The sequence below is a fragment of the Crocodylus siamensis genome, chromosome 10 (genome assembly GCF_052110815.1).
Source record: "Crocodylus siamensis isolate JL-2025a chromosome 10, ASM5211081v1, whole genome shotgun sequence".
NCBI lineage: Eukaryota > Metazoa > Chordata > Crocodylia > Crocodylidae > Crocodylus > Crocodylus siamensis.
Window position 1 is genome coordinate 10,137,155 of NC_143404.1, and position 23,409 is coordinate 10,160,563.

At 42.8% G+C, this 23,409-nt stretch overlaps 1 protein-coding gene across 1 annotated transcript; it reads left to right on the forward strand.

Annotated features, from left to right (window-relative positions):
* On the forward strand, positions 1-23,139 carry VDAC1 (voltage dependent anion channel 1). Its single transcript, XM_090021007.1, has 9 exons — positions 1-127; positions 8,098-8,167; positions 9,127-9,176; positions 11,701-11,853; positions 11,949-12,001; positions 17,837-18,064; positions 20,882-21,032; positions 21,581-21,638; positions 22,191-23,139. The coding sequence occupies exons 2-9, from the start codon at positions 8,101-8,103 to the stop codon at positions 22,280-22,282; spliced, it is 852 nt and encodes a 283-aa protein (XP_089877133.1). The 5' UTR covers positions 1-127; positions 8,098-8,100; the 3' UTR covers positions 22,283-23,139.
* Positions 23,140-23,409: the final 270 nt, after the last annotated feature.

Genomic DNA, 23,409 nt, shown 5'->3' on the forward strand with positions numbered 1-23,409 from the left:
GGGCTGGGCGCGGGCTCTGCCTCCGCCTCCGCCTCCGCCCTGCCGCGTCCTCCCCCCGCCCCCGTCGCTCAGAGCCCGGCTGCAGCCGCCGCAGAGCCCGTGCGAGCGAGGAGGGAGGCGCCCGGAGGTAACGGGGCCGGGGGCGCGGCGGGATGCACCCGGGCCGGGCCTTGCCCGCCGGGTCCTGCGCCGAGCGCGGCGGGCTGGCGGGCGGCGGCCGGCGGGCTGGAGGTGACCTTCCCGCGGCGCTGCAGGGCCCGGGAGGCCTCGCTGCACTGACTCAGCCCCGGCGCCGGGCTCCCGCCGCCTGCGCCAGGCCCTCGGGGATGCCCCCGTGCCTTGCCATGGTCCTCGGGCCCCGGGGGGGCTCAGCCCGCTCTTGCCCCGGTGGCCGGGCCGGGCCTGCGGCCGCCTCACGGGTCGGGCCGTGCCCGGCCTGCTGAGCGCTGGAGGGGCTCGTCCCGCGCCGGGCAGGTGGCACGGAGGCCCGTCCGTGGTGTGGCCTGGCCGCCCCCCTCGCTTCTGCACGCGTGGCCTTGCCGTCGCCGCTCACAGGTGCAGAGGGAGCAAAGGTCGCGGTGCCGGCCGGTCGGATGCCTCGGTTTACCCGTCCGGGCCACCGCCGCCGTGTGAGACACGGGGTCTGGCCAGAGCCGGTCCCCGGGAGAGAGAGGAGAAGCCAAACGCGAACTAGGCGCTGTCCGGCATGGGTTCTTGGTTAATCTGAATCCTGGGGGCAAAGCGCCAGTCGGAGGCGAAGGGGTGCAGGTCGTAGCCGTGCGGGTCTAAGGACGCAGGCAGGCAAGGTTCTTGGGTGAATCTCAAATCTGTTATTGGAAAAAAATATTTAAGCAAGCTTTCGGGTTCGTCAGGCCAGTTGGAGGCGAGTTCCCTCTCTGTGGGACAGGCACCGCGGGGGCGAGCAAGCCTGCGCCGAGTGGCAGGTGGGCTAGAGGCGCACCTTGCAGATGGACTAAATCAGTGCCCCCACCCCTCCGCCTAGTCACAGCCTGGCTTGGACCAGCGCTTTCCAGTGGCGGTAAGGAGGCTCAGCCTCCACATCCCTTTGGTCCCTGGCTATTTGTTAAAGCAAAAAACCACAGCTCCAAGTGGAGCAGAATTCACCGACGCGGTTGGGTTCGGCCTCTCTCGGGATAGCAGTAAAACCAAACCCGTGCTGGATTTGATGCCCAGCAAAGGCAGAAGCCGTGTAATTCGGGTTGTATTGGAGGATCACAGAAAATTTTGTCTTCTCATTCAGGTGACATTTTTCAGACTTTCTCTGAAGACTGACTGTTACACTGCAGACCTCCCAAAAATGCCACCCAGAACAAGAAAAAAAAAAACTTCTCACAACTCCGTACTTGTTCCTTTTATTTTTACCCATCCTTTTCTGTACTCTTTCTCTGTCTTCTTCCTACTCGTCTGTCTGATTGTATGGTGGGGCCTGAACGGGGTGGCCAGGATCAGTCTGTTGCTATGGCAGCCAGCGATGTCCCCAGTTCAGGGGGTGACTTTCCCGTAGGAGGAAATCTGCAGGATCGAAGCAGCGAGAAGGCAAATCCCAAACAGGAATTTTGGTGATTTAGCAAGTGAAACACACACTGATATAAGATTAAATATGAGAAATGCTTTTTTCTCCTGTGAAAGGAATCAGCAAAACAACATAGGCTGGAGGACCACCATTTAATGGGTCAACTCCACGGATTTGGGCGTGTGTACGTGACATGGTAGACATCGTATGGCATAAAGAGTGCCTGATGCCCTTGTCAGGGTCTTACTGCTACCCCCTGTGCCTTGATACCTGGTAGCATTGTGGCATACTGGTGCTGTAACAGTGTATCTCCTAGGCTAGCTGGGCCAATTATTGCACTGCCTACCGGACTGGGGCGGGGAGAATTGTATCCCTGGCTTTTGTTTAATATTTATCTTAAATCATACAAATAAACAGGAAAAGGCTTCAGTGAAAGTCTGTGTCCACTGAATTTTCACCTGTGGAATCAAGAGCAGACACTTTTAAAAAAAAATTCCTTAATTCCCTAAACACAGATCATTAAATTAGGTTTATACATATGTGCTAAAGGTCTCCTAAAATGTTTATTATTTGATAAATGCTAAAGAGGGAGGAACCACTAGTATGTGGAATACATCAGTATTTAAGGGCTGTTTATTTGGTCTGTCACGTGTTGGTTTGGGGAGGTTTAAAATGTATATGTTAGCTCAGGAAACTACCATTGAGGTCCTGTCCCTGCAAACTGTTTCATGAAGTCCAGGGGTGCTGTGGAGGCTCAGGAGCATGCTTGGGTACAACAGCTGGCTGGCTTCAGGCTTAAGTTGGAAGTCATCGTGGTGACTTAGTTATATGGCTCCAGTGGCGTTGTACAATTGTGCAAAGTTTATGCTTCGGCACTTAATTTATGTATAAGGCAAAGCATTCACAAAGTGTGTACCTAGCTCCAGATGCTGGAGAAACTGGTGTGTGGGCTTAATTGAAGACATCATTTCAGTGGTACTGCTGGTGTTTTAAGTTGACCACATGCAGAAGTCTTGGCAGAATTTGGCCCGTAGGGCCTGATTAATACCTGGACAGACTTGTTTTTTAGTTTGAGGCACTGATGTATGTTTTCCATGTGGACCATTCTTCCATAGGAACAGAGGACTGAAAGGAGTGTCTCTGGCCACTAGATCCAGTCCCCTGCATTATCTGCAAGCAAACATTTACCTACAGATGCCTAAAAAATGTGCATTCCAACCCTCACATGCCACAGCGACAGGGCACAGCACCAGAAATGCAAATAATCCCCTGTACAGCAGTTCAGTGTTTTGCAGTTCTGTGGTACAAACTACCACCCCTCATTTTGTAACATTATTTTTAATTTATGAATTAAACTTTGGCCCAAGAACCCAGAACATTGCTTACAGTTGTGCCTCTGTGCACTTGAAGATCTGTTAAATCAGATGTCTTAGGTTTGTGGATCATAAGGCACAAACCAAGGTGTTGTTCTGCCTTCTGGTCTGCACAGGGAGATTGTAATTTGTCTCATAATCTGTGGTCTTGTATTGCTATGATGTGCACCAGTCACTCGTTTAGTGAACGTATCCTTGGCCTGTATTATGGAAAGGCTGCATTTAAAATGCTTTAAAAGGAATTCTCATGTGGAAACAGTGAAATTGAAGAGCTTAAAAATTCAGTTAGGACTGGTCTTTACAGAGATATATTTATGAAGTCATATTTATATGGGCAGATTGGCTTGAATTGAGGGGTAAATGCAGACCTATTTTGTCAGTCCTTAATCAAACTGTCTGTCATTGACTTCACTGGGAATTATCCCTGGGTCTTTATTGTGTTGTGCATCATAAACATATTACATCTAACATGTGCATTTAGTAGTAAAACTAAAAGAAAAGTTGATAGTGTGTACCAGGAAATTTAAGAGAATTTTATCAGTTCATCCCAGTCATGGGACAGGAGCAAAAAGACTAATTTAAAATATATTTTTAAAGTATGACACCTGTCACAGGCAAGATTCCCAAAACTGCTGTGAACTGAAAACTGTTGCCTCACAATATTTGAAAACTTTTAGGGCTAAATTCAGCCCTTCTGGAAGTTCTTTGATTTCTATGGAAACTTTAACCTGGGCTGAATATAACCCATGTCACCTGCAGAAATTAGAAGCTCGCACAAACTCCAAAGCAAGCTCCACATTTTTTCCCTACAAGTTTGAGTGTAGTGCTTATGAAAGAGTGGTCCTAATAGCAGCAGTCTGAGTCAAATAACTCAGAGTTTCCCAAATAGCCCTGCCAATACCTCAGTCCTGAGTCACACTGCTTCCTTCTCCCTGGAGCAGGGATTGAGTCATATTGTAGCTTTGAGATATCTTTGAGATATCCACAAAGAAGTCTGGAATAAAACCAGCACACTTGGTTTTACTTGTGACCTGATGTGAGTCCACAACCGGGGATTCAAGAGGTGAAACACAAGAGTTTGTGCTTGTTACATCCTTAGGTCCTAGTTGTTTGCAAGTTTTATTCCTGGTTAAGAAGGTTGGTTTTTACCACTTGCTGGTTTATTTCCTAGGATTGATTTTACTTTTATTTGCCAGAACAGAGAACCTCTGATCAGTGACTGATGTGAACAGTAGTTATATTTTCTTTTTCAGTCACAGTGAGATTAATCATGACATACATATGTTATAGCATGTTTTCATGTTTGACAATTCCAGATACCTTTTTATACACATTAGATGATTTGCCTTACATTATAGATGTGCAGTGGACAAGAATTTAGCTTTTAATGTTGTTCCTTAATTTTAGTAATTGCATAACAGAAGATGTGATCCTCTGGCACTGTCCTATAACCATTGCCCAGTCTGCTGCATTATAACAGTGTGTCACAACTGATTCATCATACAAGCATGGCTGATTCTCTCTGCTGATAGCGTGCCAGTGGTAATATCTTAGCACTGAACACTGGGAAGCTGACTCTGTACTCTGTTCACTTGGATAAAACCAATCAGATGCATTGGCTTTGTGGATTACTTGCTTACAACCAGAGCAGCCCAACTGTCTGCAGTGAAGTGGCACAGCTGTTTAGTGAAAGTGTAATTTAGCCCTATCAGGTTTGATACAGGTATACTATGGATAAGAACAAGAAATGCAGAACACAGTCCTCATGAAGGCAGGTCAGGACAGACAACTCTGAATCAAAGTGATTATAAAAATGTTTTAGAAGTGCGTCCAAAATGCTTATATGGAGAACGTATGGGATTCTGTTGAGTGGTAGCAGAGTGAGTTCTCTTCCACAGCAAACTTACTTGCTTGTTAGAGGTGAGGATTTTTTGACGATACTGTCTCGTCTTTTAATAATGTATTTCAGGGGTTGCTAACATCCAGCATGCATGCCACAAGTGGCATGGGCAGCCTCTGTGTGGCAGATTGGGAAGGGGACAGTAAGTTCAGTGGCAGATAGGGCAAGGAGCAGAAAATGGAGCAGCAGATCAGGCAGGAAGCAGAAAGCAGGGCAGCTTCTTGGGGTAGGGAAGAGGATCAGGGTAGCATTGAGGGAGCATGTGGGGCTAACTTGTGGCACATAGGGTGGCCACCATAGAGGACATTCTGGTTTTCTGCTACTCTGTCCTCTGTTGATACGGAACTGGGTGCCTTTATGTCCTTTATTTCTCTCGTTAAGAGAAAAATAGAGGACATAAAGGTGTCTGGTTTTGTATCAGTAGAGGACGGAGGACAACTGGACTGTCTTCTATGATGGCCACCCTAGTGGAACACCTGCCAGAAAGCTCATGTATCGCACTGCATTCCAGTGAAATTTCACTGCTTTGATTGGAAAGAGGCATTGGCTAAACCAGTGGTTCTCAACCTTTTTGTACCAGGACCCATTTGTAAACACTAATAGCCAGTCCCAACCCAGTGCCCCTCACTCCTGACCCACTGCTGCCTGCCCCCGGGGTCTCCGGTGTGTGGGGCAGGGGAGGTGTGTGTGGAGCACAGGGAGACCCTTGTAGGCTGGAACTGCCAGCCTGCAAAGGAAAAGCCACTGTTTCCCATGTTTTCTTCCTTTAAAGGAGAATCCATTTTTAAAGTTTGTTGATCTGTTTTTAAAGTTTGTTTGCAACCCTTTCATATATTCTTGCCACCCACTTTTGGGTTGTGGCCCACAGGTTGAGAAATGCTGGTTTAAACTGCAGGTGGCCTTGGCCTTGAAACATTGCAAAATGCCCAGGATTTTGGGTCTGCTCTCATGTGCGGCCTTGACTCTTTCTGTGGAGCGATCTGTGCACTGAGGGCAACACTACAGTGTTTTCAAATGTGATGGCATGTGGCCTTAATCAGGAGCAAAACAGACACTTCCTTAATGAGGCAGAAGCATTAACTGATTTTGCTGGGCAGAAGGCAGGGCAATGAGTTATAAAATAGCTCACTGAGAGGCATGAGCTTTTGTAGGCTACAACCTACTTCATCAGATGTTATGAATGGACTTGCAAAATTAGTTTGGGATTTTTCTAGAATCATATTTGATTAACTGCTAAAAGTGTTTTCCACTGTAGGCAGTGATGCTTATAAAATGTAACTAGGTTGCTAGCACAAAAAAGGAGGAATCATATTCAGGCAAATGTAAGCAGTGGCAACTCTACTGGAACTTGAGGTCTGAAGTACTACTCCTCCTGTTTAAGCATTAGCTGCTTGAAGTCAGGTCATTTGCTCCTCAGATGATTGATGACACATCCTACTAGTTAACTCTTACTATACTGAAACTGCCAGTGTCTTTTGATGAATAATGATATCTTGTAGCCTGGGTGGCTGAGTCTAGATCAGCGATTTTCAACCTTTTTTTCATTTGCGGACCCCTTTGGAAATTTTGAATGGAGGTCCGGACCCCTTTGAATTGTAAGTGTGGGTATTAACATACTTTTGATTGATCATAGTAATCTTTTGCGGACCCTTAAACATAGTCTGTGGACCCCAGGGATCTGCAGACCACAAGTTGAAAACCACCGGCTTAGGTCATATATGCTACATTTCCTTCTATGTTATTTAACATGTATTCTGAGAAGACCATTGAGAATTAGCCACCAGGCCTGCTTTTTTTTTGTACCCTCTTATGTAAGAGCAAGATTCTGCTATCACAAGCAACAGCCTGTTGAAGTGAATGGCTGAAGCATTAAGTAGCTGTTAAAAGTGCCTATCAGATATTAATGGGGTTGCAATGCCAAAAAAACAAGTTGCATCTGAGTCTGAAGCAAAACAGATGAAAAAGCAGCACCCTGCTGCATTTATCTTTAGAGCTGGTTTCTTTCTTGTTTCTGGTGGTCTTTTGCACTGCACTGAGGAATAGTTTTGTAGCTTTCAACTGGCATTTCACGGCTTTGTGATATTTAAGAATTGGTTACCCTGGTAGAAAATGCCCCCTGATATATTTGAACTCTCTTTAAGTGGAATTATGTCTTTGATTACAAAAAACCCTTCTCGGACCCTGTGAACCTGAAATCGCTCTGCGGCTTCTCGGGACAAATAGGGAGGGAGAAACCACTGGCTTTGTGATTATTAGGGAGCAAGAGAAGAAGATATGATGGAAAATATCTGCTGACCTTGAGTGACCCCTTCAAGAAATCAAAAGGAAAACTTGAAGCTCACTACTTTATACAAACCTTGGCAAGAGGGGGATAGTTTGCCTCTAACAGAGGACGGTATCCTCTTCTGTGCAATGAGACAGCTCTCTGTAGGTGTGGAATACAGGCAGCTAGGATGTATCCTTCTAGGGGAGCTGTATGGAAATCTGAGTCAAATCCTATGGGTTTCGGGGCATCAACACTGAACAAGCCTGAAACACAAGTTTCCTATCTTAGGCTCCTCATCCAGTACCTTGATTTTGCACAATGCTCTAATTTTGTATCTGATTGGCATGGACAGGGAAAACCGATGGCTGCCTGATTGGATGCATTCTATATTGGCACCTTTTTGTACAGTGAGTTCTGTTTCTCCCCATTGACCAGCAGAAGGGAACTTTATAACATAGGCCTAAATAACGATATCGTAGTAAAAGAGAGTTAAAGGTAGAATAACTTGGAATAGATTTTGCTGGTATAAATTATGCACTGTTGAACGGTGGGGTCAGAGGACCGCAGCTTATTCAGCCTTTGCCTGGAATCAGGCCCTGAGAACTGGAGGAATTTAGAGGCAGCTTCTCCTAAGCACAAGAAGTTAAGACATCTTCTGGCTTGCTCATGGTCTAGACTGATTACTACATATTCATTTGGATTAATTTCAAGAAATGGGCACCAGGAGAAACGTTAATGAGAAAAAGGAAGTAGTTTTCCTTTGATTGGTTTCTGAGGCACAGGAAGTTTCTTTTTGTTTGTTTTCTGTATTTATTTATTTGCATTTGCTTTGTAAGCTGCTACATACAACACGGCAAATTGAGCCATTGGCACCCTTTTGGCCAATGCACAAAATACCAGTACTGCTGTAGCCAGGTCTTACCTGATGGGTAGAAAAGGACATTAATGTTGTAGGAGTTTTGCTTTAGTTATCAGCAAGAAAAACAGGACTGAACATTCTAATTTCTGTGTTTGTTTTTTGCAGAAAATGGCTATTCCACCTACTTACGTTGATCTAGGAAAATCTGCCAGAGATGTTTTTACCAAGGGATACGGTAAATAATGACAAAATGGATTCATAGTCCTTTATTAAATGCCCAGCTCCTGAAACTGTCCAGCTAGGATCCAACTACTTCCTGTCACTAGTGGAAATTCCAGTAGGTTCCATTTGAAAACACTGCTTAGTTTCTCCTGCTCTGTTTTCTGCTGATTTCTAACGGAAAACCAGCGGTCCTAGGAGCTGACAGACCTGTGGACGTGTTGCAGAGCCTAGGAACTAGCTGAAAACAGAAACATGCAGCTGAATGTTTTCACCTAAAATTTCTACTCAGTCTTGATCCGCATATTTGTTTTTAGTTGTTGACAGCCTGATTAATCTGGCTTGCCATTGTGTGATGGCTACTGTGAGTGCTTTCTGTGGTGAGGAAACATTTTTTTTTCTGCAGATAAAGTTATGTAGGTTCAGGTGGTGCTGCATGGTTGAGTTGTTTTACCTGGTGTTCCTCATTATGATACTGAAGGAATTTGAGATTACAGCCTGAGATTTAGACTGCTGTTCCTGTAGGCTTGTGAAGGCAGATGGGGATCTTATTGTTCTCTTGTGATTGGAGATTGGCAGTGCACCAGGTTGCAAGACACTGGTGTCCAGTATGTTCTGTTGAAAAGTATGGTACTTTATATCATGGATAGTATTACTGAACTCAGTAGTGTTAATTATCAAATGGGGTACTATGGAGTATGAGTAAAAATATTCCAATCAAACCGTGTCCTAGTGGCACAACTCAAGTCAATACAACTACTATAGTAAGGTACTACCCAATGTGAATCTAAGCGAAATAATGTCTCTTATAGAAAGCAAGTAAGGGAAGCTGTTATATTTTGTGGCATACACTTTTTTCCTTGGGTAGTGTACAGGAGACAAGCAGGGAGCTATAAAATATAAACCGGAAGTGCTGCTTCTGTATGGTACTCTTTCAAATTAGTATTACAAATTCCTGTTTTTATTATCTTTCAGGTTTCGGCTTAATAAAACTTGATTTGAAAACAAAATCTGAAAATGGACTGGTGAGTTCATAAAGCAAAAACATTAATAACTATCAAACCTTGTGGTTGTGCTTAATATCCATGTTTATTATGGCCTCTTTTCTAAAAGTGAAAATATGCATCCTATACCTTCACACCCTGGATTATATTATGATGTAGCTATACTATATTTTGCAAAGTTATCTTTCTGTAATGAGGATGTGTGCATGGTACAGTACATTTGCTTGTTTGCAGTGTGCATGTTGCTAGCAAATACTAGCTGAACTTTGCATTTTAAGAGGGTGGTAAAATTACAGCATTACTTTCTTTTTCGCCCTACTAATATTTCCCTTGCTAATATTTCAGGCTCATCATTTCCACTTCATGTTATTTTTAGGTGCTTCATCACCCTTTTACTGGGTGCTGTTTTGGTGCAAATTTGTAGGTTGGAATAATTTCCTGCTAGAGAACATTGATCTGTACTGGTGGTTCTCAACCTTTTTGTACCAGGACCCATTTGTAAACATTGATGGCCAGTCCCAACCCAGTGCCCATCACTCTCAACCCTCTACCTCCCAGTGTGTGGGCCAGGGGGGGCCCCAAGCAGCCCCTTGCAGACTGGAACTCTGCCAGCCTGCAAGGAAAAAGCCACCATTTTCCATGTTTTTCTCTTTTAAAGGAGAATCCATTTGTAAAGTTTGTTTGCGAGTCTTTCATATATTTTTGCAACCCAAGTCTGGGTTGTGACCCACGGTTGAAAAACATTTATCTATACCACTCTCTCTGTGAGAGATTTCTGCAGAAGCTCTACTGTGAGGTGTATTCTGCAGAGTGTGTGGGATGGACTTCAGAAAAGTTTAAGATCCAGAATAATATTTTTCTCTTCAGCATCTCATGGATTTCATTCCTTTCTCTGTCTCTCATATCCCATGATCTTCTATATCCCATGATCTTCTAGCTCCACAGAATTAGTTGCAATTTCAAGGACATTTTTTGATGAAATTTTGCCCCCCCCCCCAAATATATTTTGTGTAAATGTCCTCTTTTTGAGATAGGAAGAGCCCTATCCCCTCTCCATCAACTCATGTCTTCCATAGTCCTGCAATCTGTGCAGTAGCTTCTTTGGCATTGACTCTTCCCTGCTTTTTAGAGGAATGAGGACTAGGAGGAGGGAATGATCCCTCTCTCAGCTTACTGTAAGGGCCGAGCAGAAGAAATCATGAACTTGGATTTGCAAGGGCTCCTAGATCTACCCGTGCTTTTCTCTGCATATGCTTTGGTTTAACTATAAGAAAGTATCTAGGATCAAATCTCTGCTCTCTGGTGGCGTGAATATTAGTTCTTGGAAGCACTGTCAGCCACCTTAGGTGCTGAGTATATGGGGGCCTGAGGGCCCTGGCCCCCCTTGGGAAGAAGGTAAGGCGATCACCTGTCCCTAATTGGGTAGGACCAGGACAGTCTCAAAATGAGGACATAAAGTCCTAGTCCTGGGTTGCATGACTCTGGGACAACATTTGTCCTGGATTCCCAGTATCGTGCAGGGATCCGGGTTTCCCATTGCAGGCTGGCAGAGTTCCAGCTGCAAGGGGCTGTGCGGAGTGGGGTACAGGGGGTGCCACATGCATGGGTGTACATGCATACATGCATGTGGCCAGGAATACAGACCTAGGCAGAGGTGGACAGCAGCTCCCCCAGTTCCATGCTGGTAAGTCTGTGAGGGGCAGGGCAGATTGAGGCCCCCATGGTGAGGGATGGAGTAGGGCAGGAACTTGGCTTGGGGGCGCTGCCCAGCCAGGGTGGTGCATGGGGCCCAGGGCCAGGGCAGGAAGCGGCACAGAACCATGGGCAGCTCATCCAGGGTGGGGAGGAGCCAGCTTCCTGTCACTACGTGAACTTGGAAGTGCCAGGCATCTGTCCTCCAGATTTGTGTGCAGGGTTGGGGTGGATGCAGGCTTGGGCTGCACTGCGCTGTGGACTTGGGGCTTCCTGTCCTGCTGTCCTGCCTCCTGGGAGCCCCATGCCTCATCTTAGCCTCCTCCCTGGCAAAAATAAGTTGGTGCCTACGTGCACACATGGAAAGCTTTGTCCCTACAGCAGAACTTCTGAAACTGTGATCTCCCAGAAAAGCTTCATGGAAAATTGATGCATTTTTCTCATGAACACGGGTTGCTATATGAACATAACTGCAGATGGATTAGGATAGGAAAGGATTGAAATGCCAAGTTGAAGGACTTATTTGTAGACTTGAGATGGAAGCAAGTTTGTTTCACATTATTGATCTTGCAAAGTAACAATTATCAAACTAGTATCTTGTGTTACATTGGCAATGAAATTATTTATGCCCCTATCATAAGCACTTTCTTTAAATGGAAAGTCATCTTTGTTTTGACTGCATTGGAATCTGTATGGGTGTGCTGATATTAATAACAATCAAGCATCTAAAAAGCTTTTCAAAGAGGCTGTGATATTGAATGCTGCCCCCAAAGTACATTATATGCTATATATCTTTATTTTCCTGTATTTATCTGCATTATATGTTATATATCTTTATTTTCCTTTTCTTTAGGAATTTACAAGCTCAGGTTCAGCAAACTCAGAGACAAGCAAAGTTACTGGTAGTTTGGAAACAAAATACAAATGGATTGAATATGGCTTGACATTCACAGAAAAGTGGAACACTGATAATACACTAGGCACAGAGATAACAGTTGAAGATCAGGTAATTTTTGGCTAAAGAAACAGAATATACCAGTTTTCTTATTGCAGCATCCTTTTCAATTATAAATGCAACTGGTACATTTGTTTTTTGTTCAGCTTGCACATGGACTGAAGTTGACCTTTGACTCCTCGTTCTCTCCTAACACTGGGTAAGAAGCGAGTAAGTTTGATTGGGTGGTAAAAAGGTATCTTTTTAGTTTAGTTTCCTAGAGCATCACAGTTCTTTCAGTCTTTCCAACCTGACACAAAAGAACAGAGGGGAACTAGTCTGTGTATAATCAAGTTATGTCCCATCTCATTAAGACTTACAATTACAAATTCCTTCTAACCATAACTTACATCAAGCCAAGTTTTCAGTTATAATCATTTGAAAATTAGAGTCACAGCTGGCATTGAGTGAAACAGTTTTGGTTTTGGTCATTGTATCTTAATCCTGGTCAGGTCATATAAAATGTCTGCTTCGACAGCACCGGAACAAAAAGGACCCAAACAGATCAGCAGTAAGGCACAGATTAATTAGTACTGCCAGCCAGTTGGCTGACTGCTGGAATAGGTCAGTTCAGTAATTGGGGTCTTTTTCCACAGTGAATTTACAGCATATATTCTTGCAGGCTGTAGTGTGACTTGGTTAGGGACGAATGTGATTTCTGTCAGTGTGCTGGATACTGTTATTTCATGCGGGCCAAAGAGGACTAGGCAGTTGTAAAGCTAGTTTGTTGTTGATTTTTCTCCAGATGATTTTTCTCGGCCAGACATTGCTGATGATTCAAGGTATCATGTATATTAGTTTCCATTAGCTCACAACACTGCAGGTAACCAAGGTTATAGTCAGCATGAATGTTTCATCCCAAATTACAGGCCCAGTGTTTTTCATTTTGAATTGTTTTCTTTCTGAAGACCAGATACTCTATTTGGCTTCAGTCTTTTAGTGAAATAATCTCTGGTTTTTTAAAGTAAATTATTGTATGATTAAAAGCAAATTGCAAATTATAGTTTTAGGTTTATCTCAAGAGTTCCTCAGGCATTATAGTGTCAGCCTCATAATTGACATGGAGATTTCCCTGTGGGAGGCCATAAAATTGGAATAAACTAGGCCAGATTCTACCCAGACATGACTCCACTAAAATCACTGGGGACATACCAGGCATGAGTTTGGTATGTCTCTTTTCCTTTCTCTTTTGTCCTTGATGAGTCTATTAATCCAAGAAAGGATTTTTGGAAATGTTTAGTGTTGGCCTCTGTCCATTCCCACTGATATTATTAGATGTTTTATCATTGACTTAATGGGAATGGGACCTGGAGAACCCTGAGTGCACTTGATATTCCCACTCTACATCTTTAACTTCCTCCTTTTGTGCTGGTGGTGAAAAGGTGGTTTTAGTAGTGAATATGGTGGGGTCATGTAAAGTTTAGAAAATGTTCCAGAAAGTAAAAGGATAGAAAACTTGGTATGAAAGACTGATACAGATGAGTTAACAGGTCTGCAAACTTTTTTCAGTTGAATTAGAATTTTGCTTTAAAATTGCAGTAAGATCCATGTATTTGGAGCGTCTTTGGGAAATGAGTAAAAAAAAGGGCAAAAGAAATGTACTGATGTCATTTTCTCCAAATTTGTGGATGAAATAAATTGTAATTTCCAAGGAGGAGAAAAATAGATCTTCAAAAAGGACAGTTTGAATATAATGAAGTTATGTTCTCTTAAGTTAATGAGAACCTGCTCCCTTGATGTAGACAAACCCAAGGATGTATGAGAAAAATATAATTTGGACAAGACTATAGAACGCAGAACAAGGAGCAAGTGACAAAAGCAGCAAATGTATATGTAGCTTTAAGGGAAAACATTTGTGTTTGTTGTTTGAATTGGTGGCTTTTTTCATAACTATATGTATTAGACTTTATAACACTTTGTATATGGCAGTTGGGTGCATCTACACAAGATGCTTACTGTGGGGAAGACTAATTAATTCCACAGTAAAGTGTTGCAGTCTACATGTGCGACCCTATGAGGGTGGAGTAAACTAATTTAGTCTGCCGCAGGATAGTACTGCCAGATACAAGTACTATCCTGTGGTGGCGTAAATAATGTCACCACAGCGCACGTGTAGACAGTGACTTGGCTGGCTGGGGCATGAGGGTGCTACAGTGCAGGAGCTGGTTCAGCCAACCCCTCTGCAGCACGTTGAGCCAGGGGGAATAACTCTGGGCTGGCAGGCTGAACCCCTGGACCCCTGCCAGCCAGGGCTCTTCATCCCAGCCCAACGTGTTGCGGTCCTGGGTGCACATGAAGATGCTGTGCCTGGGAGCAATAAACTCCAGTATAAACTATGTCAGGGTTTGTTGTTTCACATTAATTTCATGTGTAGATGCACCCAGTGAGTGGCTAGTTAGAGCCAGTTCTTTAAATGAATTGCAAAGTCCTCATCTTGGAAGCTGTGGACAAACTAATAACCCTACAAACCTTTATGATACAGTATGTGGTGACATCCTCTAGTTAATTGGGGTTATGTAAGTAGTACTTGACTAGGACTGGCCAACTACCACTGGTGTTCTGTGCCAAATTGGAATTGTCATCTCTTAGTTCCTTCCAGGTCTGACTCTTCCCCAAAAATTAAAAAACAAATAGGAGTAGTAAAATGTAAAGGAGTGCTCTTCTCACTTCAAGATTAGATTATTGCATCTCATTATTGCTTATTGCTCTGTATCTGCTTCCAAATTCACTTGAAGGCTCTACCCAGCACATCATCCAGCCACTCTATTGGAAAAAGATGCAAGGAGGTTAAAGCTCTGCATCTGGTGTTTGGCTTTTGTCTGCTAGGTCCCGATCTAGTCTTTAAAGCCGTTATCAAGGTAGGACCTCGCTGCTGGAGAGCACACTTCTCCCTCTGCGGACAGCTGATACAAGAGTGCTTGAGATGACATTTGCAGGAGATAGGGAAGGTTTGGCTTTCAAGGCAGCTCACTGTGGCACTACAGTACTTACCGTGGAAGATCACAATGAGCCAGGGCCTATTTTAAGATTGTGATATGAGCCCCGCTCTTTGTACAAGCCTCTCTGCAGTAACCTCTCTAGTGTGGGAGAATGACACAGCATAATTTCTCTTGGATGCAATGAAAGAAAAAAGTAATAGTGACTGTACTGAGGAGTGATGAAGGATAGAGGCTTTCTGAATGGAAACAGTACGTTTCTTGAGCTGCATTTGGTGCCTAAATTAGGCTATGGTGGGGATTGGCACTGACAATGTAGATTTATAGGCAGATGCACGTGGTCCAAATTCCTTGGGTTTCTTCAGATTTTTATTTAATCTGTTGAAAAATGTGGCTGTTTTGTACAGATGGAGCTGCGGAGTGATGACCTATGGTGTGTAGGTTCTCCAAAGCAGCAGTCAGATGCAGGATTAACAGTTGCTGTGAAAGTAGGATGATAGACCATTTGTTTCCAAAGATTGGTTCAGAAAGAGCTATCCCAATTCATGGAAAGCTAAAGAAATCTTTCGACTTGTATAATGTTGCTATGCTGCCTGATTGCAGTACTCTACTGACCTCTGCTGTGGTAAATCTAATGGAACAGCAATACTTTTTCACTTGCATATGTTGAATGGCAACGTGCAAGTAGAAATATTTATAATAGCTCAGTATAACTGGATAATAAAATAAATTACTATAAGACTGGAGGATGTTCAGTAAAGTGACCAACCAACCTGGATTTCCTGAAATAATTCTGAATGGGACTGGTCCATGAATTTGGTCCTAGATATGCACTGTAAGTGTTCTGCTGATGCAAGGTTGGTCTGAAGCTATATGGCTTCTGATTCAGAGTAATTAGGTCATCTGCAGTGTAGCATAGAGCAGCTATGATAACCAGAACCAGAATTAATGTATGTTACTTGCAGTTCCAGAGGTCTGTGGAGCATACAGAAATGTCTCAGATTTTTCTCCCTTACGGTTGGTCACTTTAACGTTAAGGCAAGGAGAGTTTTAATCTGCACAATCAAGGAAAAAGAATTAAGAGTCAGCTAACAAGGGCTGTTAGCACAGGTTAATCAATAGGAGGTGCACTCTCATTGCTATGTGGAAATCATTGCTGCTAATAGAAGCTGAAGAAGATGGAGACTAGGATGTTGGGTGATGATTGCAGTGATAATTTCAGTCATAGAGAATAGACAGACACAAAGAATAGTCATGGAGACAAAGATCAGATGTATGACAGAGAATGTCTGTTCTCATTAGATGGCAAGAAAGGAAAGTTATTATGCTAAATACAAGGGTTGTGTAAACTTGTTAGGCAACCAACAGTCACTTGCCCAAGCAAGCTTTGTTTCCTGGTTTCTCAGATGTTTCTAATTTTAAGAAACAAACTAATGTGTAGTTTGTCCGTAATTTTAAGGGAAAATTACTGAAGGTCAAGGTATGGTCAAAGAAAAACTTGATGAAAGAATGTATAAATCAGTTGGGATGAAAAAATACTTTTTGTATTTTGAATCAACTCAGAAGATCACTGTAAAGGAACTGCCAAACGTATATAACTTGTTCAAACAGTAATCTCCATGGAAGGTAGGAACTCCGTCAAAAAGCATTATAATCATTGTTACTAGGAAACTGCCCATCAAGAATGACGGGGGGGGGGGAGGTAGGGATGGAGCCCCGTGTCTGGCCCTGCACCCCACTGCTTCCTCTGCCCCCTGCTGCTTCTCATGCAGCCCTGCGGTACCCCTGCTTCAGGTCCAACTCCGCTGTTCCCTTCCCCCACCGCTTTGGGTCCAACTGCACTCCACCCCCTCTCCCCCCACCACTTCAGGTCCGACTCCACTCCACCCCTCCCTTCCCCCATGCCGCTTTGGGTCCAGCCCTATTCCCCCTTCCTCCCCCACCACTTTGGTCTGGCCTCGCTCTCCTCCTTCCCCCCCCCCGCCACCACTTTGGGTCCGATTCCCGTTCCCCCGCTTCCCCCCACCACTTCGGGTCCACCTGGCCTGCATCTGCCTCCCTCCCTGCTCCTCTCCCTCCCTGCCTACTGCCTCCCCCTGCCTGCCTGGGGGGTGTCTGGGCCAGGCGGCATGGGGCACCACCACTGTTATCCCCCTCTTCGCCCTCAGGCAGGGAGGTGGGGGGGAAGCCTCGCTGCGGATGGCTAGGTGTGTTCTCCACCGCCAAACTTCCCTGGCAGCAGTGCAAACTTGGGCCTGCAGAGTCCAGGCCACGCAGCCAGTCATCGCCCGCCCTCTCAGTGGCGTATGCACAGTTGGTCAGACGTTACAGACAGACAGACAGATGCACAGACAGACAGACAAAGACTTTTATTTTATTATAAAGACCAAAGAATGAAATCAGATTTCTGGGAGAAGAGAGGGAGGGAAAGGGTAACACTTCCTGCCTTGAATTACAGTTACTACAGAAAGATGCTGAAGTATCTATTTGGTTTTAAGTGTGTGAACAATTTTGACTGCAGTCTGTGTAAAGGTAGGCAGATATTCTCATGCCTGTCTGAATTTTGGCTTTAGTTAATGAAATAATATAGTAAAGTTGTCTGTTCCCCTATGCTTAACAGTGAATTTTGTTCACAGAGTTTCCATCTATTTAGCATATAGAGAGACAAGACTCAAGCTGATGAGTGAAACTCTGCTAATTTACCCCATTTGCAAATCTGGCCCAATACATAATGAGTTTGCAAATAGAAGTTTCAAAGGCTTTGCCTTTCATGTACTGTCATTTGAAATGCAGGATGGTGCACACAAGCCTCAGCATTCTGAATGCTCACTTTCAATTTTATTGCTCCATGTTGCTATAATTAACTGCAAATGAATTAGGTTTTTGCACATCTAAAATGTGAGACAGTTGTAAGGAGGTGACATATCCCGTGGATCTCCAGGTATGTGTAGTTTGTCTTCAGCGCTGCTATTTTGGGTTGAATTAACAATGGATTAAAGCAGTTGCTACTTATGAGTGGTTGTTTTATCATAAAATAATGTTGTGGGATTTTTCTTTAGGAAAAAAAGTGCTAAAATTAAGACAGGATACAAACGAGAACACATCAATCTGGGCTGCGATATGGATTTTGATATTGCTGGCCCTTCAATACGTGGAGCTGTGGTGGTTGGCTATGAAGGCTGGCTGGCAGGTTACCAAATGAATTTTGAGACGACTAAGTCCAGAGTAACTCAGAGCAACTTTGCTGTTGGCTACAAGACTGATGAATTCCAGCTTCACACTAATGTGTAAGTATCAGTAAGTAGACAGCCAAATGTATGTGGCTCTTTAAATTCGTAATGAAGGGGAAAGGTTGGCAAAGTCAGTAAGAGGGAGATAATCAATTTAGCACTAACTGTTCCCTTACTGGGAACCAACAGAAATGGAGAAGCCTGAATCTTTGATGTGCCTAGGTTTTGCTTGGCAGCTGCGGCTGAGGGAGCAAGAGATGGAGGGAACCATTATCACTTGCCCACTTCTGGGAGTCAAACTGATCCCGAGTAAGAGAGAGAGCCCAACATTCAATGTTATTAGATTTTGATTGTAATAGCAATAAAAATCATGCAAGATCCATGCAAGGGAAAATAAAAGCAAGCTCTGGAGTAATGCAACCTGAAATAGAATAGTGGGCAATGATTTGGCACCAGATAAAAAAGTTGTCGGACAGTAAGCAAGAACAGAAACGATCAAATAAAACTCAAGAGGGAGAGAATGAAAGTTTGATGAGATTGTGGACCTAATCTTGAGACATGTCAAAATCAGAATTCGTAACACAAACACTTGTCATTTGTGCATGAAAACAGCATGAAAAGGGAGGACTAAGTGTCATGAACATCTTCAGTTATTTTCTAATAAAAAGTAATACTTCTGCCTTTTTGGAGAAGTTTTCTCAATTTAAGTGGTTTCTCTTTTTTCGCCCTTTTGTATTGGGATAGTGGATGTGTTAGCAGGGCTATTGCAAACTGTTTCCATTTGGGACTTGAACAGATTTTCTGCTCTCTCAGTTGCCTCTTCAAAGGCAGTTTTGTTCTGTTTCCTGCATTTTGCAGAGATCTGATTTAGCAAGCCTATAAAGAACAACTGAATCTTCACAAGCCAGAGGGTACCTTTGAAGCACTGCCAAATTGAAAAAGTGTGAACAGAGAACTCTTGTCCAAACAATACGCCTGGTCCTTCCACGCCATCAAAAGTTATTAGATGTTCCATTAAGTGCTCTCAAAGGTTTTCCCCGCAGTACCCTCCACCAGTTCAAAACACTGTGGTGCAGCCTGTTGCTATAAAATGTTATAATTTTTTTCCAATGAAAGTAACAGTAAGAAAGAATTGCTAAAAAGTATTAAAAGATCTCAGCCCCCTCTGCTCCCTCTTGGATCCCCACAAACCTCTATCTTAGACAATACTCCTCAAGAATTATTAATATTATGTATTTGGCATTAGCAGTGTGTTTAATATTCTCAGCTTTAGGTATTAGGCCAATTTTGATGCGACCAGCTCTGATGGGCTCAGCCTTCTGTAGCAGTAATATGATGGCACTCTATCAGGTGTCTTTCTATTTCATTTTAACGTCTCAGTTAAAAAAAAAAAATTGGCATCTAACTAGCACTAAGGGCCTGACATCCTCCAGAAGATGCAGGAAAGATTGAGCTTATAACTGGAATTCCCATCATTCCCATGCACATTATGCTTGGATGGTTCAGCATTTTCAGAGACAAAGTTGCCTAGTGGCTAGATCAGCCAGCTGGGGACTTGGGAAACCTCCATTCTGTCACAGTTTGCTGAGTGACCTGGGACAAGTTACTTCATCACATTCTGCCTCAGTTTCTCCATCTGTAAAGTGGTGATAATGATACTTACCTGGTGACAAGTATATAAGAGCTAATCATTATTACATAAAGAGTCATGATATTAAATAACATGCAATCTGGTACCTTGGTCTGAGGCAGGGCCAGGCAGAATTTCTCTAACTATGACTTTTTAGCTTCTGTGAGCACAGCTCAACCCCTGGTGTTTCAGGAGAAACACAGCTGTGTGGGAGGGTTGCACATAATTAGGGACCTCCTGAAATTGTGATTTTGCCAATTTTATGAAATCCAGCAATGCCGGCAAAATCCATGAAAAAGAGAGAAAACTTATTAAAATGCTGGCTTCCCAGAAGGGGGTCTTTCTACTCAAAGGGTTGCTGGCAAGATGGCTGTTACCCTTGCCCCTTGCCACTGATTGACTGCAGGGGCTGCCTGTCATGGCCTTGCCCGTCTCCAATCAATGGTGGGGGCGGGGCTGCATGATGGACAGCCAATCAGCCATGAGGGTGGGGCAGTGTGACAGGAAGTCCTCATAGCCAGTCAGCAGTGAGGGGTGGGGCTACCAGGGTCCCTCAGCCAATCAGAGGTATGGGGAGGACCTTCTGCACTTCACCTTCCAAATGGCTGCCCGGTCTCGCATTCTGCCTGCAAAAACCGCAGGCAGCCGCCTCGAATTCAGGAGGTCCTTGCACATAATTTGTTTGTCTCAGCAGCTGTCAGTACTTTTTGATTCCTTGCTTTTCATGACTAGCAATTACATGGGTGTTACTGAGCTTCGGTTCTACAGAAAGTACTTCTGTTCTTGTCCAGAACAATATATTTGACTATTAAAAGTTGCTGCTATTACTTGAACTTGTCAATAGGTATCAGTATTGTTTTCCATCTAACTTTTCTATAATAATAAACCTTGGATTGCATTGGAAAATGTTGCATGGACTCCCAAGGGGGACAGGGTTTGGATTGCTTAGATGGATAAAATGTATCACATGTGGACCGTGTTTGCTCTGTGGATTCCAGCCACTGAGGAGGAGAAAATGGAAATTCTCGTAACTATGAACCAATTTCTGATTAGCTTTATGGATGGTTTATTGAAACAAAACTGTAACGCATGAATTCTCATAATTAATCTAGTCCATTGTTTCAATTCTATGTGGCTGTTACAGAGTTATGAAACCAGCTGTAAGTGAAAACTTTATGGATTGTGTTGAAGAACCTTAACGTTTCATTGTGCAATTTAACATTTCATTATTGTGCTTGTTACAGAAATGATGGAACAGAATTTGGAGGCTCCATTTACCAGAAGGTGAATGATAAATTGGAAACTGCTGTCAATCTTGCTTGGACAGCTGGAAATAGCAACACTCGCTTTGGAATAGCAGCCAAATATCAGATTGACCCAGATGCATCTTTCTCCGTGAGTGTCATACATGTGCAGTGATAACAACTGAAAATTAGTTCTTTAATGGATATTTAACTATAGGCATTACTTATCTGCACTCTGCATTACAGAAAGTTTCAAACTTGATTTATAACTTGTTTTGGAGTCACTGGGTCAAATACCTTGATGTAAACCATGGGCGAATTTAATTCATTCTCTGTAATTTTGCTTTTCCTCAGCCTCAAAAATGCATTCTGAGAAAACTGCTGACTGTCTGGTTAAAAGCAATGCAGTGTTGTTGTGTCATTGAGCTGCCATATAGGAGAACAGTTACATGAAGCAGAAGATACGATTCTCTTGTATTTTCGTTTCATTACAGTACTTTCAAAGTTGGTTGATAAAACATCAGTCTATATAGGAAATATTCAGTAGGATTTTACTGATACAAGTAGTGGCAGAATTTGGTCCATATACTGTAATAAGTTATAAACATGGAAAGGTAAAAGACTGTTCATATTTTAAGTATCAAAGACATGGAAGAAACATACAAGAATACTGAGTGGTATACTTTCTTTCTTCTGTAGGCTAAAGTGAACAACTCCAGTCTTATTGGTTTAGGATACACTCAGACTTTGAAGCCAGGTAAGTCTGCCAGATGCAGGAGAAATAAATGTTGTTCTACTTGTCAGCATGAGGACTGACTATCTTAGGGACTTATTTTTCCAAATGCTTTAGGCATATGGTCAGGAATATAATTATCAGAGATAAACTGTATGTCAAACAAGCAGTTGTATGTATAAAAACCCAATTAGCAAGTGCATTTGTATTAATTGGGAGCTCTTTTGTTGTAAGTCTCTTTCGATTCAAAGCATGACATACCTAAACTCCCCTGGCCCAGGAACAAGAATGTAATAATGCTGATCATGGATTTAGTATAGTACAATGAAGTTACTGTCAGACTAAACTGATGAACATGAATTCTTATAGTTTTACATTTAGTGCTTTTTCATCCATAAGCTCCAAGTCTTGATTATTTTGCCATTCTCATTCACTTTATACTTTACTCCAAAAGTAGGCCCACTGAAATCAGTAGAGTACGTGACCAGTCATCATACGTAACGACAGGAGAATTTAGCGGTGCTACTTGTTTTCATATTTACTTTCCCTCTCTGTTTTGGTCTCTTCTCTCCCTAGGAATCAAGCTCACGTTGTCTGCTTTGTTGGATGGGAAGAATGTTAATGCAGGTGGTCACAAACTTGGTCTAGGATTGGAATTTGAAGCATAAGAAAGAATTGCACAATCACTAATTTGAAAACACCTTACAGCATAGCTACCTTCAGAATTTAGTGTACCTTTCAATGTTTTATGTCTGGGATGCAAGTATTGCTATGTATCAGTCATGCTAAACCTGGTTAAAGACAGCTAAGCTTTAAAGTGGTGTTCTTTCAGAAGTGGAGAAAAAAACATTTTTTAAAGATCCTGATTCCAGGCTTTTTTGGAACGCTGTTGCCCATCACAGCTGCCAAGTACACATTACAAGGGATTTGAAGGTACTGATTTACCCTTAATGTCTAGATAACTAAAGGCAGACTAGTGTGATATAGAAACTAGGACTTTGAAAACTGCAGATCATGACAGTGAAATCTTAATTCAGGAAGCAGTTTTCTGAGACTAAATGTTCAATTTCAATCCAGGACAGTGTATGCAAACTTGTCTGAAAAAGGGATATCTTTAGATCAATAATTCATATATGGTTTCAGTTTTATTTAGTTATCTTGCACTTACAGTTGTCTTCAGAGTACTTGAGAATGTCTACCATGTATAATTTCAGTACGGAGAAGGTTTGATGCAACTCAGCCAATAATACTTGTCCTGTGTTGTGATTCCTTTCCCTTGCACTAAATATGGAAAAGCTTGTAAGACAGAGCCATAAGCAGGGAAGAGTCTTTGTAACTGCAAGCACATAGTGGCATCACTTTACATTTGAAATGGACTTTTGTTTTATTACCACTTTTTTTAGCAATTTAATGGATACATTTTTAGAGTCTTCCATTTTGTGTGGAACTAGACCCCAAAGTGCTGTACTTGACACTACTCAAAATGAAAAAACCAAACCCACTTCAATAAAATATTGAAACATCACCTTTTACATGGTCTTTATGTTAATTGTGGAAATCATTTCATAACAATTCCTTGGTTTGTATAAAAACAAACAGGCATCGCCGCCTTCTGCTGCTGTTATTTTTTACCCTAACTTATTTCTGTTTAAAATGACAAATAAATTGTGTAGGAGATTTGTCAACTAGAACAACTCATTTAACAGATTCCTGTAGTTCAGTCTTTTACTTAAGACAGGAATTTTTAAGAATTCACTTAATTTTTTTCTTGTGGTTCTTCGCAAATATAGCACAA

Excerpts from the sequence above, each read along its gene's own strand:
- VDAC1 (XM_090021007.1), top strand. The coding sequence starts at position 8,101 with ATGGCTATTCCACCTACTTACGTTGATCTAGGAAAATCTGCCAGAGAT. Across the intron at positions 12,002-17,836 it reads TCGTTCTCTCCTAACACTGG|GAAAAAAAGTGCTAAAATTA; the intron begins GTAAGAAGCGAG and ends ATTTTTCTTTAG. Across the intron at positions 18,065-20,881 it reads TTCCAGCTTCACACTAATGT|AAATGATGGAACAGAATTTG; the intron begins GTAAGTATCAGT and ends TGCTTGTTACAG.